This window comes from Podarcis bocagei (assembly GCF_964188305.1).
Source record: "Podarcis bocagei genome assembly, chromosome: 6".
Classification (NCBI taxonomy): domain Eukaryota; kingdom Metazoa; phylum Chordata; class Lepidosauria; order Squamata; family Lacertidae; genus Podarcis; species Podarcis bocagei.
The window spans coordinates 69,597,747-69,617,077 of record NC_138130.1 but is presented as its reverse complement, the minus strand read 5'-3'; the positions used below and the strand labels follow the sequence as shown (position 1 = coordinate 69,617,077).

General features: G+C 43.3%; 2 protein-coding genes across 3 annotated transcripts in view; one reads left to right on the top strand and one right to left on the bottom strand.

The window, feature by feature from the left end:
* Positions 1-19,331, bottom strand: part of LOC308589698 (uncharacterized protein) — a 474,186-nt gene that overhangs the window by 326,529 nt on the left and 128,326 nt on the right. The gene's annotated exons all lie outside the window — the stretch shown is intronic.
* ABHD10 (abhydrolase domain containing 10, depalmitoylase) lies at positions 3,339-10,025 on the top strand. The gene is made up of 5 exons (XM_081199077.1): positions 3,339-3,488; positions 5,756-5,939; positions 6,159-6,270; positions 7,383-7,520; positions 8,731-10,025. The coding sequence occupies exons 1-5, from the start codon at positions 3,389-3,391 to the stop codon at positions 9,064-9,066; spliced, it is 870 nt and encodes a 289-aa protein (XP_081055203.1). The 5' UTR covers positions 3,339-3,388; the 3' UTR covers positions 9,067-10,025.

Here is a 19,331-nt window from a genome sequence, read left to right as displayed (position 1 = left end):
TATATCATGGGTAGGCAAACTAAGGCCCAGGGGCCAGATCCGGCCCAATTGCCTTCTAAATCCAGCCCACGGACGGTCCAGGAATCAGCATGTTTTTACATGAATAGAATGTGTCCTTTTATTTAAAATGCATCTCTGGATTATTTGTAGGGCATAGGAATAGGTTCATTTTTTTCTTTTCTTTTCAAAATATAGTCTGCCCCCCCCCCAAGGTCTGAGGGACAGTGGACCGGCCCCCTGCTGAAAAAATTTGCTGACCTCTGCCCTATATGCTCATGCTGCTCAGCTCATGCAATCCTAACCACATTTCCTACAAGAGCAGGGAACATGGGGCTGTATTCCCTTTGGGGTACACCTTCCGGGGAGCTGAAGTTGTGTGGGACCAGAAGCAAAACTTGGTGGAGTAATAAATACACATTTTATGTTTCTACAGAAGGCTAGTTTCTACACATCTCACACTATCTTTCATCCATTAACAGAGTTCAAGGATACACATTGTGACCAGCAAAAAAACAAAAATTGAAGGACAGGGCCAGCCAGAGCGTGTGGGTAAAGAGAACCTGTAACTTCAGGACTAGACAGGAGAGCTGCCTTAAAATCCCAGGTTCCCCACTCCTGTTCTAGGGTAGAATCAGGCTGAAAACCTTGAATCTATTTTAAATCCCCATTCATTTACTGTGGGTATGGGAACATGGGATGACTAAGACTGTTCAAGACACAATCAGTTTCTTCAAACACCTAATTCAGTGGTTTTCAACCTGGGGTGCCTTGAAGGATAGTCAGAGATGCCTTGAGCAACACTGGCCTCTGTCCCTCTTCTCTCCTTCCGATGCCCTCTCGTCTCTGCCTCCCAAAAGCTTGCATGGCTTTTTGTTGCAGCAGCCCCAGCTACAAGCTCCCCAGCAGAATGGTGCCTCTGGGGCTGGCCTTGGGATGCTGGTTGCTGGGAGCAGAGGTGACCTCGGAGTAAGCAAGCAAGCAGACAATGGGGCCAACCAGCTAATCCACCAGCCCTTGCTGTTGGGATACCAGGCATGCAGGTGCTGCACTGGCCTTGTGCTTGCTGTGTGCAAGGCCTGCCTGGGAGCTGAGTGCCCGGTGCTGAAAGGGAGCCCTTCCGCCATGCAGGCCCAGCAGCACCCATTGCTGCCACTGCAGCCTCCCAAGGTAAGGTGCTAGCTTCACATTCACCTCTGGCCAGTCTCCGTTGGGCCACTAAGGCTGGGGGCATCCTCTTCCCAGGCCCTTGTGGGGCAGGAAGTACCTCTCTTTGGCGAGCGGGGGGGGGGGGAGAGAAGTCAGAGACCAGGGGCAGCGGCTGCCCAAAGGACTCTCAAGGAGAGGAGGCTGAGAGAACACTCCACAAGGGAGGCTGTTCAAAAAGGTTGAGGGGCTGCCAGTTCTGCAGGCAAGGGGTGACATAACTGGGGTCCTGAGGCCCACAGGGGTGCCACAGAAAAAAATTAGTTGGTCAAGGGACCCGTGGACTCAAAAAGGTTGAAAACCTCTGACCTAATTGTATGGGGCAAACATAAACCAATGTGATGATCATTTGAAAGATTGTATCTAAAGATAGATTTTTCTGTGGGCTTTCCAATAATAACACTAAGCAGCTAAGTGTTTACGATATAGGATATATCTTTATTGTCATTGTCCCATGCAGGACAATGAAATTGAAAAACTACATAAAACTACACAAAACTACCACAAAACTACATAAAAACTACATAAAACATTCAAAACCCCCTAAAAACTCTAAAACCCTATTTTAAAATACACTATACTATAGAAACCCCTTGTGCTGTGTTTAGAACCAGAATTGCATTTGCATATAAACTGTTTCTCAGGTGGCTAGTCCTGGCCTTTATAACCTTATACCGTCTTCCAGAAGGCAGAAGCTGAAAGAGATCATTTCCGGGGTGCGTACTGTTATGTGCTATCTCTGCCGCCTTCTTATGGCACCTGGCAGCATAGATTTGATCTAAGGTGGGAAGAGTGCACCCAATTATTCTTTCTGCAGTCTTTACAACCCTGGATAGCATTGTTTTTTCCCTGGCCGTGCAGCTCCCAAACCACACACTCAGACCATAAGTTAGTACACTCTCCACAGTGCAATGGTAAAATGCCATCAAGAGGTCCTTTGAGAGATTGTTTTCCCGGAGGATTCTCAGAAAATATAACCTCTGCTGTGCTCTCTTCACCAGGTCTTTGCTGTTCTCTCCCCAGGTTAGGTTGTCTCTCAACTTCATTCCCATTTAATGAGTTTGTACTCATTAAAATCAATTCCAACACATCTTTTAAAGCTGCATCCTTCACAATACTGAACTTTCTTATTTTAAAGCTATGTTGTTTCCTTAATAAATTCAAATTTAATACTGAATTCACTCATATGCTTGGCAGCATAAGGGGTGGAGCAGCATCAAGGCAGGACTGGGGTCTCTCTCTGGCAGCAGTCAAGCAGTCAAGCCTTTCTTCCAAAATCCTTATGTTACACCAGACCCCCAGTCCCAAACCTGAGCTAGTCTCCTACATCTTGCAGCTTCTAAGGCTAAGGATTAGTTGGATGTCTGAACACGAATGTGGGGGAACTGCGTCCTAACTGGGGAGAGGCTGTGTAGTTCACACAGAAGCTCACAGGTTCAACCCCCAGCACCGCCACATAGGGCTGGGAATTTTCCTTGCCTAAATCCCTGAAGAGCCTCTCTGAGTCAGTGCAGACTAACTATACTGCTCTGGGGAAAAGGTGTACTTTTCCCTCCCTAACCCCAAAGCATCTGTCCATAGAATAGGGAAATGAGTTAAAAATAATTAAACCACCCTCGGGGCATGCATAAGATTCCCCATAGGGAGGTGAGACTGGGAGGGGAAAGCAAAAATAGATGTATAAAGAAATAAATAAGTTTACATCAGCTTCGTAATAGGCCGGTTATTGTGTTATTATTTGGGACAATCTAATACACCGTAACTAGTGTCACCGTGGTTTGACGGCGAGGAAGCAGCAACGGGCAGTTTCCATAGAACTGGTTTTCAAAAGGGCCCCCCAAAGATCATCCAGCCCAACCCCAAACTTCCCTCCCATTCCCTCTCAAGTGTTCATTTTTACCCCGCCCGTAAGGTTCTCACTGCGAGCAGTCATGAAGACGGACAGCAAAATCCTGCCGGCTTCCAAGCCCAGCTTCCACTTCCTAGCGGCTCTCCTCACCTTAGCGCGCCTTTCCCGCGCTTCCCACAGAACTCCCCCCCCCCCGCGGGCTTTTCGAGCATGCGTAGTCTAAAACCGACAGGCTCCACCCACCACTTCCTGGCTAGGCGCATGCGCACTCGCTTCCTCGCCGAGCGGCCGAGGGGAAGGGGCGTGCGCTCCCTCGCGCGTCTGCGCTGCAGGGCGATGGCGGGGGCGGCGAGAGTCCTGTGGCGGGAGAGCCGCCGCTGCTGGGGCCCATTGGCCGCTCGAGCGACGGCGCTGGTGGGCTTCCCTCAGCTGCCGGGTAAGTGCGAGGGGGCGTGGCTCGGCCGGACGGTAGCGCGATGGAAGCGCCATTCCGCCTCCTCCGCCGCCGCCTCTTCTTCTTCCCGTGGGTTCCTGCCGAGGCTTCACGCGGGCGACGCTCCAGGTGTTGTCGGACTCCATTTCCCCTTAGCCCTGTGGCGAAGGATCATGGGAGTTGTAGTCCGGCAACTGGCGGGCCGCCAATCCCCCCACCCCCCACCCCATCCACGTCCTTGCTGGGTCAGGAAATGGCCCGCCTAGTCGGGCATCCTCTCTCACGGTGGCCGCCCAGGTCAGCGAACAGGATTCAGAAGCGCCTCTGGCTCCAAACAGTAGCCATCATAGCTGTCAACTTTTCCCTTTTATTGCGAGGAATCCTATTCGGAATAAGGGAATTTCCCTTAAAAAAAAGGGAAACGTTGACAGCTATAGTAGCCATCGTGGCCGCCAGTGGTCCTCTCTGCCATGAATTCGGCCTTTTTTTTTTAAGCCACCCAAATTGATGGCCATCACTGCCTCGGGCCTGCCCAGCCAGAGGCGGACTACAAAGGCTGCCCTTGTGGTGAGAAAAAGGTAGGAAGAGAAAGAGAAGTGGGCAGCCATGAGGCTTTAAAGAAAGTCACTCCAGATTGAACACTGTTGTGTCATTTCTGTGTGGCCACTCGCATTGTGCGAGACAGTTGGCCACGCCCAATTCCCACTGCACTGTTTTGTTTTCACAAGGACATGTGAGTCCCTGGAATTGCAGTGTAGCCCTGGGGCAGACAAAGCCTCCCTTCCTCCTGCCCAAGAAATCACACTCTACCATAAAGTTGATGCAAGCTTGTTTGAAGTAACAAGGTTCTTCTCCAGTAGTATCATTTCGAAGCACAGGCCAGAAGACCCGGACCTGCTTAGCTTCAGAAGATGGCTATAATAATTATAATTTATTATTTGTACCCTGCCCATCTGGTTGGGTTTCCCCACCACTCTGGGCGGCTGCCAACAGATTGAAAACAGAATAAAACATCACACATTAAAAACTTCCCTAAACAGGGCTGCCTTCAGATGTCTTCTAAAAGTCAGATAATTGTTTATTTCCTTGACATCTGATGGGAGGGCATTCCACAGGGCGGGCACCACTACCAAGAAGACCCTCTGCCTGGTTCCCTGCAACCTAACATCTCGCAGTGAGGGAAACACCAGAAAGCCCTTAGAGCTGGACCTCAGTGTCGGCACTGAACGATGGGGGAGGAGACACTCCTTTGGGTATACTGGGCCGAGGTCTTTTAGGGCTTTAAAGGTCAGCACCAACACCTTGAATTGTGCCCGGAAACGTACTGGGAACCAGTGTAGGTCTTTCAGGACCGGTGTTAAATGGTCTTGGCAGCCACTCCCAGTCATCAGTCTAGCTGCCACATTCTGGATTAATTGTAGTTTCTGGGTCACCTTCAAAGGCAGCCCCATGTAGAGCACATTGCAGTAGTCCAAGCAGGAGCTAACTAGAGCATGTACCACTAGTGAGACAGTCTGCGGGCAGGTAGGGTCTCAGCCTGCATGCCAGATGCAGCTTCAGCTTTGGGTGTGCCCTTGGAATAGGGATCACTGCTAGGGTGCCTGCGAGTGCCCACAGAGGCCTTCCTTTGTGCCCATAGGCTCCTGCCACCACATAGGCTCCGCCGCGACCCGGAAGTAACGGAATGCATTACTTCTGGGTTTCACCGCATGCGCAGACGCTCAAAATGACGTCATGCATGGAAGCGGCAAATCACGACGCACAGACGCGGGTTGCATTCGGATCCCGTTCGTATCCAGAGGTACCACTGTATACCAGTAAAAATGAGTATTTCTGTAAAAAAAGAAAAGATTTAAGTAGTCTTACTGACTAGTGATTTAAATCAATTTGATTTAAATCAAATCCACCCTGATGTTGATGGATGTGTGGAAGGTAAATTTAAAAAATAATGGTTTGTTTATTTTCTGTATATGCGTTAATTCGTTGTATAGTGTTTGTCAAATCAATGCATATAATTTTAAAACATTCATGTGATTCTTATTTCTATGAATATCTACCTCAATAGATGACAATGTTTGCATATGATATGTGTGTTGCACATTCTGGTCTCGATTTGTTTTTGTTTTTTACTTTGAAAACAATAATAGTGAAAAGTTGCAGATAGGACTGTTAGGCAGCTGACATCAGACCACTGCTAGCTTTTCCGAATGATATGTATCAATACTGTCAATAGGCAAAACATACATGGCTTAGAAATGTCTTCTGTTTAGGTTGCAGACAAAAATCCTCACACAGTTTTCTTAGCCGTCCTGATAATCCAAACCTAGCCTATCACAAGCTAAAAGGCAAGAATCCTGGAGTTGTCTTCCTCTCAGGTTTTCTTTCAAATATGAATGGTAACAAGGCACTTGCACTCGAAGACTACTGCAAATCAGTGGGCCACGCTTTTGTAAGGTATGTCTTAGAAGTATATGCTAATTAAATGCAAACACCGTTCAATAAATTACATTGATAAATTATTATTATTCTGAACCTTCTGTAAATGTTAATGAAATGTATTCCAGCTCTTTGTATTGTTAATGTTTTCCAGACTTTTCATTTTGTGGCCCTGTTGAGTGTCATTTGTGCAAAGCTATGCTTTTATTGAGATCCCTCTCTTGCCTAATTTCACAGGTTTGACTATAGAGGCTGTGGAAGTTCAGAAGGCGATGTTAAAGAATGTACGTTGGGAAAGTGGCGGAAGGATGTACTTTCAGTATTGGATGAACTCACACAAGGACCACAGGTTGACTATGTCTTTATTTTTAAACCTAGCATAAAAATTTCTCTCAGGTACAAGTACAGGGGTTGCTAGTGTGGTGTTCTGCTTCCTGAAATTAAGCCCCCCCCCCTTTAAAAAATGGTTTCTGCTGTAGCCAGTAGAATTGGTTGTGCAGGGTTTGTGGTGCCTAAATATCCCCACAGATCCGAAAAGGTTGGCAGCCCCTGTGAATGTAGTCCAAGCCCTCTTTTGTGAATAAAGGTTGTTGAATATGTTGCCATTTTCAGCCTGTGTAACTTTCAAAGAAGCAAACATATGCAACTAAACAGTTTCACTAGCGCAAGGAGTTTCCGCTCTCCCTGCGTATGCCCCAGGGAGAGGAGAGCACCCCTACAACAAATTTAGGGAGCACCCGAGGAGAGCGCGGGAAGTTGCATGGCACAGCTAAAACTCCTTGCACTGGAGGAACTGTCTAACTCAGGGGTCAGCAAACTTTTTCAGCAGGGGGCCAGTCCACTGTCCCTCAGACCTTGTGGGGGGCCAGACTATATTTTGGAAAAAATAAATAAATGAACGAATTCCTATGCCCCACAAATAACCCAGAGATGCATTTTAAATTAAAGGACACATTCTAGTCATGTAAAAACACACTGATTCCCAGACCATCTGCGGGCCGGATTTAGAAGGCAATTGGGCCACATCCAGCCCCCGGGGCTTCGTTTGCCTACCCTTAGTCTAACTGGATATCGCTCACATTCCCAGATTTGCACAATGCTGCTGGGAATCTCACTTCTGGTTGATAACATTTTCTGGGTAATTGTTGTTCATGAGACAATTGAGTAAAACTGCTTTTTTAAAAAGTTCATTTGAGAGCATATTTAAGCATGTGTGTTACACAGCTCTAAAATAAAGTTTTAAAATATGTTTAGAGCAATAGAGCCAACATGTTTAAACCACCCAAGAACTATGCTAAGTAATAACAGCCCCCCGAGGTACTGATTGAATTTCCATGTCAACTGGTGTTCATATTCTCTTGGACAGTCCTCATACCTTTATCTCCTGACTCTTTTTGTTTATGGTGGCGCAGTTGATTAACGAGCTTGCAATAAACTAACTAATACTGGTCTCACATTAAGATTTTAGTTGGTTCCAGTTTGGGCGGATGGTTGATGCTTCATGCTGCAATTGCTCGTCCAGAGAAGGTGGCTGCACTAGTTGGAGTAGCTGCAGCGGCAGACTATCTAGTATCAACTTATCAACAGCTTCCTGTAGAGGTAAGGAGGAATAATAAGGCTTTCCTGATCAAAATAGGCACTTTTTTCATGTAGAAGTAGTGTTCTGTCTTAAGAGTACACAGTGTATGTCAGACAGAAAAAGCACCACAGAAAACAATTCTTCCAACTTTTGCAAGCCTCTTGAGTGTTGTCAAATAAACGCTTGACATTTTTAGGATGCCTTCGCTAATTTTTTAAGTAGCCCTCTTTTTTTGTACGTTTTACTTCACTACATAAAAGGCTTCTGTTATTATAGACAGCATGTGTGTAGAGAAATGTCACTTACATGACTGGGCAACAGCTGATTGGTCCTGTGGCATTGACAGTACAGGGTCCTACAGGGTTCCACCATGTCCCCCAGGCTCTTAAAGGAGTTCTCATTGGGGCAGAGCTTCAGCAGTAGCCTCCTGGCAGGTGCATCACTGGCACTTTCTGTGACGGTGGATTTGACAGTGAGGTTGGGATTCACAGGTATTGTCAACAGCAACGTTAGATTGGCTGTGCCGGTGTGTTTGTGTTGCCACAACCTTAGCATCAGCGATGCTGTTTCTGGGAGGTCTATTGCTGAGGCTCCACCCACTGAGCAAGGCTCTCCTAAGCTATTTAACATCTCTATAAAGCTGATGAATAACATTATCTAAACCCTGTCTAAGAATCTGGGTTTGTTCACTTTCCAACTGTTGCAAATTGTAACTTGTTAACTTTCCCAACTAGATCACAGTGGGAATTATTAAGAATAGATCTGGTCCTTTGCACCTTCACTTGAATATTCTGCTTTGAGTTTTATTTCTTCTGCTGGTGCTTGGTGTGACAAGTCCTGAAAATGGTTTTTGGATGTCTTGATAACTGAAGAATCTTCATAGTGCATTGACAGCAGAATCAAGCTTTGTCCTTCCTAGTTTTTTGTAGCCCTTTTTCTTAACCAGCACACAACAGCAGGTTTAGCTTGTAACAATTATTTACTTGATAAAAGCACTACTTTACATGTGGCCTATCCCAGCTGTGAAAAAGATTTGTTTTGAACTTCCTCTCCTACTCTTGGTGTTCCTTTGATGATGATTCAAGTCCATAATTATGTGATGGTGAGGTGCTGATATCAGTTAACACTTGGAGAAACTCACCTTAGGATGGAGAGTGACTTTCAGGTCCTGCCTTGTGAGTTTAGTTTGTAATAGATATATATAGATAGATATATGTTTTTACTTCCTAGCTAAAAAAGGAAATTGAAGAAAAAGGTGAATGGAAGGTGCCAACCAAGCACAACGAAGAAGGGGTTTATTCTGTGCCATATGGACTCATCCAGGAAGCAGAAAATCACTGTGTGTTAACTAGCCCTCTTCCCATAAAATGCCCTGTGAGGCTTATCCATGGTATAAAAGATGAGGATGTCCCGTGGGAGACTTCTATGAAGATTGCAGAACGCGTTGTTAGCACAGATGTGGATATTATTCTCCGCAAAGCTGGTCACCATCGGATGAAAGAGAAGGAAGATATCAAACTCATCATATACACAGTGGAAGACTTAATTGAGGAGCTCAGCACTTAGCATAAATTCCCTAATGAGAGAAGCAGAGGAAGTTTACATGGGCTCTGTTGCTCAGTCGGGGCAGCAGGACATTTCAGAGGGTAACTTGGAGCCCTACCATGGTTTCCTTGCTTAGTTTTCTTCTCTTTTTTGTAAATATTCTTAACGATGCATTTGCACAAATAATAATGTGAAGAAAATGCTGCTGTTTAAACCCTTCTGCTCAATGCAAATCACCACTGACCCTTTTATGCAACATACATTTCCTATAATTTTGTACCCAGGTATTTTTGTGCCAATGATTACTACTTGCAGTACGGTGTGACTTTTTCACCCTTTTGTACACCTTAAAAATAAATATGCATTGTAAAGTTTTTCCACTTGAGTTGTGAAATATAACTTGACAAGTCAAACTTTCTAGAAATGAACCTGAAATATATGTGCAATGTTTGTTATTTCTAGCATGAATGAATGCACCTGGTTTTCATAGTGTAGAGAGAATGTAAGGAGAAAGCATGCTTAATATTGAATTATTTAAAATGGGTTTCAATTATTTATGTACTTCCTATAAAGGAGTTACATGCCACTGGAATTGTTCCTTATTATTTTTCAACTCAGTCACCAAAGGAAAAGCAAAAACAATTATCTTTCCACCAAAGAAGGAACATGTGTTGGGGGAATTTCACGTTCAGAAGCCTAAACACAACTGGAAATTACAGTGAATGGGGCTTGATTCCAGCTGTGTGTAGTGCCTAGTATTTAAGTGTGCTTTACATGTAAACAAGTCAAAGATTTCTGTTCCTTTTTGATAAACTTCCGTGGGTAGTCTGCCAAAGAAGATCAGATTTGTAATGTGGACTTTTGTGTAATTTCACAAGCCTGATCTTGTGGTTGTCAATGCTTCCATTTGCCAGTGGTGAGGATCATCAGGCTTTCCAAAACAGAAGACCTAGTTTGCAAATAAAATTCTGTTATAGGAATTGCTCTGTGCTAGTTATAAGATTGTTACTAGAGAATACTGTTAGACATGTAGTCTTGAGGAAGCCATTCACCATTGAATCCTAAGGTTAACATTTCTCACAGTTCTTGGTTTTTGACTACACAACGTATCCTTTCTTAGGTGAGGGGGAACAGGTCTTTTATCATTCATTTCTAATAAAATTTTTTTTATATAAAGTTCATTATAATATTAAAAGATTTATACTTGAAGCCACATTTCTGCAGCAGAAAGGCAGTATTACTAGATCATGCAACTAAAGGTTCAAATGTGGGATGACCTATTCTGTTGTAATTCTTGGTTATAATTGAAAACCTTAACAGTCGGTTCATGTTGCTGGTTATTGCAGGTAGAATTGCCCTGACTGTATGGCATTTCTTCAAAGGATATGCTCCCTGTGCACACAGAGGGGCGCTTTACTGGATTTTACCAGTGTGTGAAATGCAGAAAAGTAAAACTTTTCCTGAATAATATATGGAAGAAATAAGTTCTAAATTATGGTGTGGTTTGTTTTGCAGCATTTAACCAGATCTTACATTAAGTTCTTACATGTGGAAACCCTACCATCTCAGAAGGTGCTATTCCCGCTGAGACTCTTCATCAATTGGAGTTCAGTGGTGCACCTTAAGGATTCGCAGCACAGCATTTCACATCTCTAGGGAGGAGGATGCCTTTAATTGCGAGGTTGCAAACGTAGTTTTTCAACTTGAGAATGTGATGCTACATGTCAACACAAGCCTGGGTGACCTGAGTTTGAACCTGTCGAATAACATAAGCATAAGTTTGTAGTGCACCTGTAGTTTTCTGGTTGACATTGTACCTTCCTGTAATCAAGAATATTGCATAAGTACATCTGAGGACATTTATTATTATTATTTCTGAGTACTTGATATGAAAACTGTTGCTGATAATTTCTATATTAGGCTACAGCCAGTTAATACTTCTGAGGTACAAGAAAAAGCCTTTTATCATAGCCCTTTACACAATTGAAGTGTTGCCTTTTTCAATTTGGGTAGATTTAGTATCAGCTCTTGGTGTCTTCTATTTTGCTGTTGTGTATCTCCACAGCTACTTGTGCTGGTGAGAGGTTGGAGCATAGAGAATGGTCCCATACTATAGAAAGTCAATGATAAAACAGTTATCTCAAATTTGTACTAAAAGAAATGCCATATATATGGAAGTGCATGTGTAGTAGAAACTTGTTTTAGGTGCTAGAAATTAATCCACCGAATGGACTTTGAAAGGAATTAAATGACGCTGCCTAAACTACAACCTGAATTGAACTGTAGTGACAAAAAGTAGCTCTTCGTTAACATTCTTATGCAATTATTCAATACGTTTAATAATAAAAAAGAGATGCTGTTCTGAAGTGTGTTTTTATACAATATATGACACTATCCAACAAGACAATTGAATGGCTTATCTATAAAGAGTTTTGAGTGGGATATTTTACTCCTCAAGCAGCTAAGCCACCGCAGGACTTTGTCCTCTGAATTTCTTTCCTCCATGACTTAACAACATGCTTCCAATTTTCATAGTAGCTTTTCTGGATTAGTCGAATAGCCATGCTAAAATTTACTCTGGTGCAGAGTGTAAAGGAGTGGAATGCCCTTCGTAGTGTATATGTAATGCTCATGACTGGACCATTGAACCAACAGTAAGAAAAAGGTCAGCTGATCACTTGGCTGTGCTTTTCATACTTCTCTTGGAAGCAAGTTCAGTGGCAAACTGAGGCAGCACTGGTTGCTTATTCCACTATAAAATGTTACTGAGTAACCAAATCACCATGTTCCAAAGGTGTAGATCTAATCTTATCCTCCTGATAGTATGTTGATTTTTGCTTGCCTATATATCAGTTCCTTCAGGAAATTCAGATCCTAAAGTGGTTTAGATTCTATATGCTGATTATCAGCAATAGTTCTTCCCTGCAGCTTTATAATCCGAACGACTACAGCAGGGGAAGGGGAGAGGACAGTGAAGCAAAATTGGACAATTTTTTTTCATAAAACTACATAAATGTTTATTGAAAAGGTGCAAGAGACAATTCTAGGAGTGAAGAAACCAGCTGGCATTTCATCCCAGCGAATATGAGAGTGGACATGGTCAAAGCTTACTGCAGTCAATAACTGCTGAATATATTCTTTTCTTCATTAGAAATAAAGCTTGAAATTAAAAATGCATTTTCAATTAACATGACTTTTAAGAATCCTTGTGTAATGATCCCAGTGTTGTGCAGTAGCTAAAAAGGTGATACTTAACATCTATGAGTCAGTTTTTGGAGGAAGCTGCTACCTCACAATCATATCCTTATATAAACTAGTGGCATAATACTAGCTTGCTTTACTTTGTATTAGTGAGAGAGGAATGTGAGATCCCTGTTGGACTTCATCAAAGGCCTATTGAATTCAGCATCCTTTTCTCTACCGTGGCCAACTAGCTGCCTGAGAAATGCACATAAGCAGGAAATGAGGACAATGTATATGGAGCATGTAAAAGCTGTTGTGTAAACCCAATTATTACAGCCTTTTGACCCAGGATCAGACATGCTGTGAAACAGTAGTTTCAAGAAGCAGAAGCAAAAAGGAGTGTGATGCCTTCCTTTCAGTCATTAAAACAGCTGGAATGAAACTGATGCTGTTTTGACCTCACCCCAGATGTCATCATGTCCAAAGCTATAGTTCCTTCTGCTGTGTGATTTGAAAAATTGGCCATTACTGACTTGTTTTAGGACATCTGTACTTAAAATAGAAATGAATTATCTGTTTGAAATTTTTTTCTACATCTGAGCAAAGGAAGATGACTTTAAGGGCAGATATTTCTCACAACTGCAGTGTTAAATTTCTTTTAACATTCATGGTCAATAAAGACAATCCTGTTCTAATCGCCAGGTTTCAATTAATTTGAAATGCCTCTTGCTGTGACAGGTTTGATTAGGTTTGTAGTACTAAAACTCTTCATTATTGTCCCCCTCTACAGATTTGTCTGGGAAATAAAACAGCCCCAGCTGTCATGAACGAAATAAGCTGGGAACGTGTATTGGGAAATGGGTGGAATTTGATTTGAACAGTTAGAAGGCTGATTGAGATGCAATGTATATTTCATAGATGCTCAGCTCAGTTTCTATATTCTGCCGCAACCATTGTACTTCTTTTATTGTTTTAAAATTTGGAGTTTAAGAGTTCTTATTTTAAACATAGTATTCTCATATTGATGATACCAAACTCAGTGGAGTAGCCACTGCTGCTGCAGACAGAAACAGGATTCAGGTTGACCCAAACAGATTGGAGAACGGTGCCAAAACTAACAAAATGAATTTCAGTAGTGACAAATGAAAGGTTTTACACTTAGGTAGGACATCTGGCTTTCCAGTAGTACATATGAAAAAGATCTAGTGATCTTAGTAGACCACAAACTAATGATGCAGCAGCAAAAAAAAGAAGCCAATGCTATTCTAGGCTGTATCAGCCTAGTTTCCCAATCAAGAAAATTTGATTCACTGAGCTGATTTTGTTCTGCTGTTAACATGCTGCCAAAGCTTCCAGTGACGCTTATGGGGCATTTGGTTTTTTGGTGTGGGTGTGTGTGGTGTTTGAGAATGTTGGTATTTTATATGAATTTCATTGGTATAATGTACATACACTTGTGCTTTTATACGTAAATTGCTTGTCGACCATGGAAGGTAACAAGCAACTAATAAATCTAAGAAATAAATCTAGGTGCCTGATGAAATCAGTCATGCAGATATTCATAGCTTTGTCTGGTGACTGAGAGTTCTGCACACGTGAGGGGCCTCTGGGCTCCGTCTTTGTTCTTCAACGGCTGTCTGCTGTACCATATGGCAACCCCTTTCTGAAACTGAGGAGACTTGCAAAAGCAGTTCATGATTGGGCATGGGTGTGCCTGCTGTTCAAAGAAACAATGGCAGTCAAAAAGCCTTAAAACCATACCTAGGCCACAGGGTGTATTTAATGGGGCTCTATGGAGCAAAACCCATATTTTGAATTTACTGTGTTGGTTTTAGCGGAGTGTGAAGCAGTAACATTTTTCATTCCCCTTGATTTACACATCCAAGTCCCCACTGGCTTTTTCTCTTTAAGATACTAGATCACTGTAATGCCTGCTCAGTTTCCAAGGGAAGCAGGAGGAATCACCAGCTGGACTTCCGGGTTGGCGCGATCGGGAAATGGCGGATTCCCTCCGAGCTCCGGAGGGAATCGGCTCAGCGGTGGATGGGTCTTTGCCGTGCCGGCGACACGGGGACCCTTAAAAACCGCAGGCGCGGAAGCCTGCGGACTGAAGACTCGGCGGGTGCCTTAAGCGCCCCCCCTGATTCGCAATGAGCCTTTTTAAAGGCTACGGAGGGGATACAGGGGACGGCGTGGCACTGAGAGTCGACCGCTACCGCCGCTGAGCGAAGCCGCGAGCCATAACCGGAGAGCGCTGACTTCCTTCCTTGAAATTCGGACTGAAAAAAGAACCCGTGAGTAATTTGGAACTGAACTTTAAAACTTTTACCTTTTGAATTTGAGACGACCGGGGGGTGTGCTAAAAGGAAGTCCCCACACCCCCCCTTGCAGACGATCCAGAGCAACGAAATAAGAACTAAGCTGGAGTGCCTACCCTGTAAAGGGTGAGTTTTAAAAAGACAGTAACTTCCAAGATTTAGAAAGGTAAATTTGAGCAGGAGAGTGGAGTGTTGGAAGAGTCTTTGTTTTGTGGTAAACAACCCTCCCTCCCGGGCCCGGGAGCGACCTGATTTGGAGCCTGTATAGAGGAGCAGAATTTGACAGCTGTCAAAAGCTGTCAAATGGACTATTAATAGTGGGGGGAAAAAATTGCTGTTTAAGACCTCTCCGGATTAAAAGGAGTTACAATTGAACTAAAATCTTGAGAAACAAAGAAACAATAATAGGACAGAGGATTGTTGGAGAAAAGGTTACTCAGTAACCAGATTCCCTCTAGGGGGAATTCTGTGGAATTACAATGGCTGTGGGTGGAAAGATACTGAGAGAAATCGAAAGAATGTTCTCACTGGTGGGAACCCTACAGGAGCAGACTACAGCTATGAGTAAACAATTGACGACCTTGGATTTGGAAACAAGTAGTTCTGCTGAAAGTAATGAGGGCCTGAGTGAGAAAGAACCCACAGCTGAATTTGAAACAATAAACAAAGAAGAGGAGAAGACAAAACAAGAAAGAGAACAAGTTATCTGGGAAAGTACTAACCAGAAGCCGGCATCTGGAGAACACAAGCAAGGAGATTATTGGATTAAATCCACTCTAAGCCTACGAAAGATACAGAAGATGAAAGTGGAGGCCCTGGGACTTTATGGAATCCAGGAGCTCGAAATAAAGAAGTACAATTGGGGCCTCCACATAGACTTTGATTTTGACTATCAGCAAGACTTAGGCCTTGTGGAAATTCCTCAGCAGTTGCCTTTAAATATGGGAAGAGACTATGGACTGACTGGATTGATTGTTAAGGAAATCTTTCGAGACTCGATGATAGACAAAAAGGACTACCAACAAAACCGGCGGAGAGGGACTAAAAGAGAATTGAGAGCCTCGGATATCCGGAATCCAGGCTAAAAACTGTTAATTTGGACATGTCTTGGGAAAGGACGCAAAGCGGGGAGGGGAGGGAGGGAAGTATTAAATTTAAACAACACTCAAGACCAGGGGGTTTAGTATTAAGAAAATTATGTAAGAAAAAATGAGAAATCGAGGGAAGAGAATTGGGGTCCAACTTAGGGAAAATTTATTTTTGTTTTTTATAAAAGGACTAATATTAAGATGGAAGAAATGCCAACTTGCTGACATAAGTTTGGGAATAGGGATGCAGGGGAGGGGGTGGGGGGAAGTCAAGGACTAGGGTTAGAAAATAAGATTTTCGGGAACTATTCATGTTTGTTGTTTTTTATGTTTGTTTTGGTGTGTTATTTGTGTTTATATAAAATGTGAAAACCCAATAAAAATATTTTTTTTAAAAAAAAGGAGGAATCACCAGCTGGACCACATGACCTCTTACCATGTCCTTTGGAAGACTGGGGACAAGGTTGGTTGCTGACTCATGGTACCACAATCAATATGGGGAAATAGGTGGCGTTCTTTGTTTTTCAGGCATCAGCTTGCAACTGTCTCGTTTTCTTGTCTATGCAGTTTTATGCTGTAGCAGCTTATATAATCAGGTGGCCCTTGTTAATTTGAAACCAATGCATTCAGGGTTCAAGTGTGCCAGTTTACTTCTGTGTATATTGGCCATGTGTATTTATCAGGGTCATTTTCCACCATATTTTCTCCTGCATTTTAAGATGCTCCCCCCCCCCAAAAAAAGGAGTAAAATATTTATCATTTCAAAAGCTTGGGTTTTTTTTGTTTTTTGTTTTAACTCACCCTAACCTTAGGAATTGTACAACTGCTATTCATAGCACCTCCGGGGCAGGGTGTGTGTGTGTGTTTTCAGATCTTGACCTGCTTCCTGCCCTGTAATTTCTATGCTAATTCTGCCTACATAATTTCCTGTGACCTGGTGACATTCACTATACCACCCTGCCTTTGTATTAAAGAAGTCACAGTTCTTGAAAGCGCATGTGATATCATCAATGGATTTCAAAGATGCATATTTGACTGTGGGCACTAAGATGTCTGAACAATCCTTCTGGTCTTACTGAAAAACTCATGAACGGCTTGTCTGAAGCCCAATTTTTCAATAAAACTATATTGGACTATATTGCATCTGTTGTTTGCGCTGTCTCCATCTGTCTACTAAGCAGAAAATAGTGCCCATTGTGTACCCATGGGAACAGTTTTCAATGGATGATTTTGATTATGCACTGCATGAGGAAAGAGTGACTATGAAATAAGCACATGCTAACCGTAAAACATACCGTGCTTATCTACATTAGAGTACCGTTTTTTGTGTGCATTGCCAGAATCGTTTAATTTTTATTCAAGTATGCCAGAATTCAGAATTCTTCTTTTCTTCCCCTGTCACCAAGATACAGCCACTTTTATAAAAGTCACGTTCTGTTTCCTTCTTTTTTAAAGTACACATTCAGTATGTCTGGCCTTGGGAGGAAAAGAAAGTAGCATTTCAGCTTGGAACATTGATTTGCAGAGGCTCCACACTCCACTTAGCATCAGCACTGGTTAAAGAACTACAAATCTCATCATCCCTGGCTGTTGGCACTGCTTCCTGCAGCTGCCTGGAGTTAATAATTCAGAACTTTTGGAGGGTGAAAGGTCCTCCACACGTGCCATGGAGCCCTCCCCACCAAGAGAGAGAGTGCTCTTTCCTTGAACATAGGAAACTGTCTTACACTGAATCTGACCACTGGTCCATCTAGCTCAGTATTGGCTCTCTAGCGTTTTAGGCCCTACCTGGACATGGCAAGGATTGAACTCGGGACTTATTGCATGCAAGGAACTCTACCACTGAGGTGTGTCCCTTCCAAATGCATATAGTAAGTATTTTTATTTATCTGTTAAATTTGTATGCCACCCTTCACCCAAAGATCACAGGGCAGTTCGCAACGTAAAAGATAAGGTGATGGCTATTCATTTGTTGACTACAATCCTTACAGTGTGACTCATCCTGTTGGAAGTGGATCTGAAGTGACGCTGCCATGTTCTAGAGTTGTATGAATTAATTCAAAGGAAATGCAGTGCATTAAAATCCCTTTTGGTATTACAGGGATAGTAGAATAATAGACCCTCTTCATAGCTTTCTTTTCCAGAACAAAAAAATTGAATCTTATCAGTATATGCAACCTAGCTGTTTGTACACGATTGAGGCAGTACTTAAAAAAAAAAAATCCACAGATGCCTCATTTCTTTATCACAAACAGCATGCTGTGTGTGCAGTAGGATGAGCTCTAAGAGAGCTGAGTTACATAAGAATTTTTTTCAGGCGACTTATTTAAAAATAAATACATACCAGTACACAATATGAAAATCTTGCAGGGAAATGAGGTCACCCACTGAATTTTTCATGTATTCAAGTCAAGCCAGGAGAGTCTGAGAATTATATAAACTAGAGAGCTCACGTCTTGAGTATCTGAACAGTCGGGAATGTGTGGAACAGGCCTGGCCGCAAATCTGAAAAGATGCAACATAGAATGACTATATATGAAGTACATGACGGCAGTTCTCTCGAGTGGCGTGGAAAGGAGGGAGAAGGAAACATGATCAGCATACTCATGTGACAAACCTTTTGCTGGACTCAGGGCCAGCTCTAGCATTAGGCAGAGTGAGATAGCTGAGTCATCCCAATGGCAGATACTGTGTTTGTGTAGAAGTGGAAACCCCCAACCATTTCTCCTGAAGATGCTGACCTTTTCCTTCTGTTGAAGGACAGAGTTTCAGTTGCCAAGCTGGTGGGCTTCTGTAAGTGAAAAGGAGGTGCTGCCTTGTCATTCGCTTCAGGACTGGATATCTGAATGCTTTCCCCATAGGCAAGGGAGGAAAACACACATATCTACAAAATGGACGTTGTGGGGAAGAGTTCTCCCTTTGCTAATTTTGCATGGCAGGAGCTTTCAAAACATATATGGGAGCCTTCAAAGCATCATTCCCCAAGCTTTCATCTGAACCAGTATAAGCCAACGTTTTGGTGCGAAGTTGGTGTAATGCCTGCAATGCAAGCAATAGAATGAGATCCTCTGGTCTAAGTTCAGCAGGCACAACCCATGGTGTTGTCAAAGGCCATTGAATAATGAGCTGGTACTATAGATAAGCAGGACGCGGGTGGCACTGTGGGTTAAACCACAGAGCCTAGGACTTGCTGATCAGAAGGTTGGCGGTTCGAATCCCCGCGACAGGGTGAGCTCCTATTGCTTGGTCCCAGCTCCTGCCAACCTAGCAGTTCGAAAGCACATCAAAGTGCAAGTAGATAAATAGGTACCACTCCGGCGGGAAGGTAAACAGCATTTCCATGTGCTGTTCTGGTTCACCAGAAGCGGCTTAGTCATGCTGGCCATATGACTGTATGCCGGCTCCCTCGGCCAGTAAAGCGAGATGAGCGCCGCAACCCCAGAGTTGGCCACGACTGGTCTTAACTGTCAGGAGTCCCTTTACCTTTACTATAGATAAGCAGAACTGAGGTGGTCACTTCAGGTTAGGTATCATGAAATGCAAAGAAATTGCTAGCTATTTGAATTACTATTATCATACCATTACATTTGCAGACAGAGATGCTGGTGGGCTATTCTTCCTCAGCTGCCAAAACAACTTGTCCATTTGATGTCCTGGCCTTCGGTGCCATGCATCTTGCCTTTGGGGTTGGAGCACC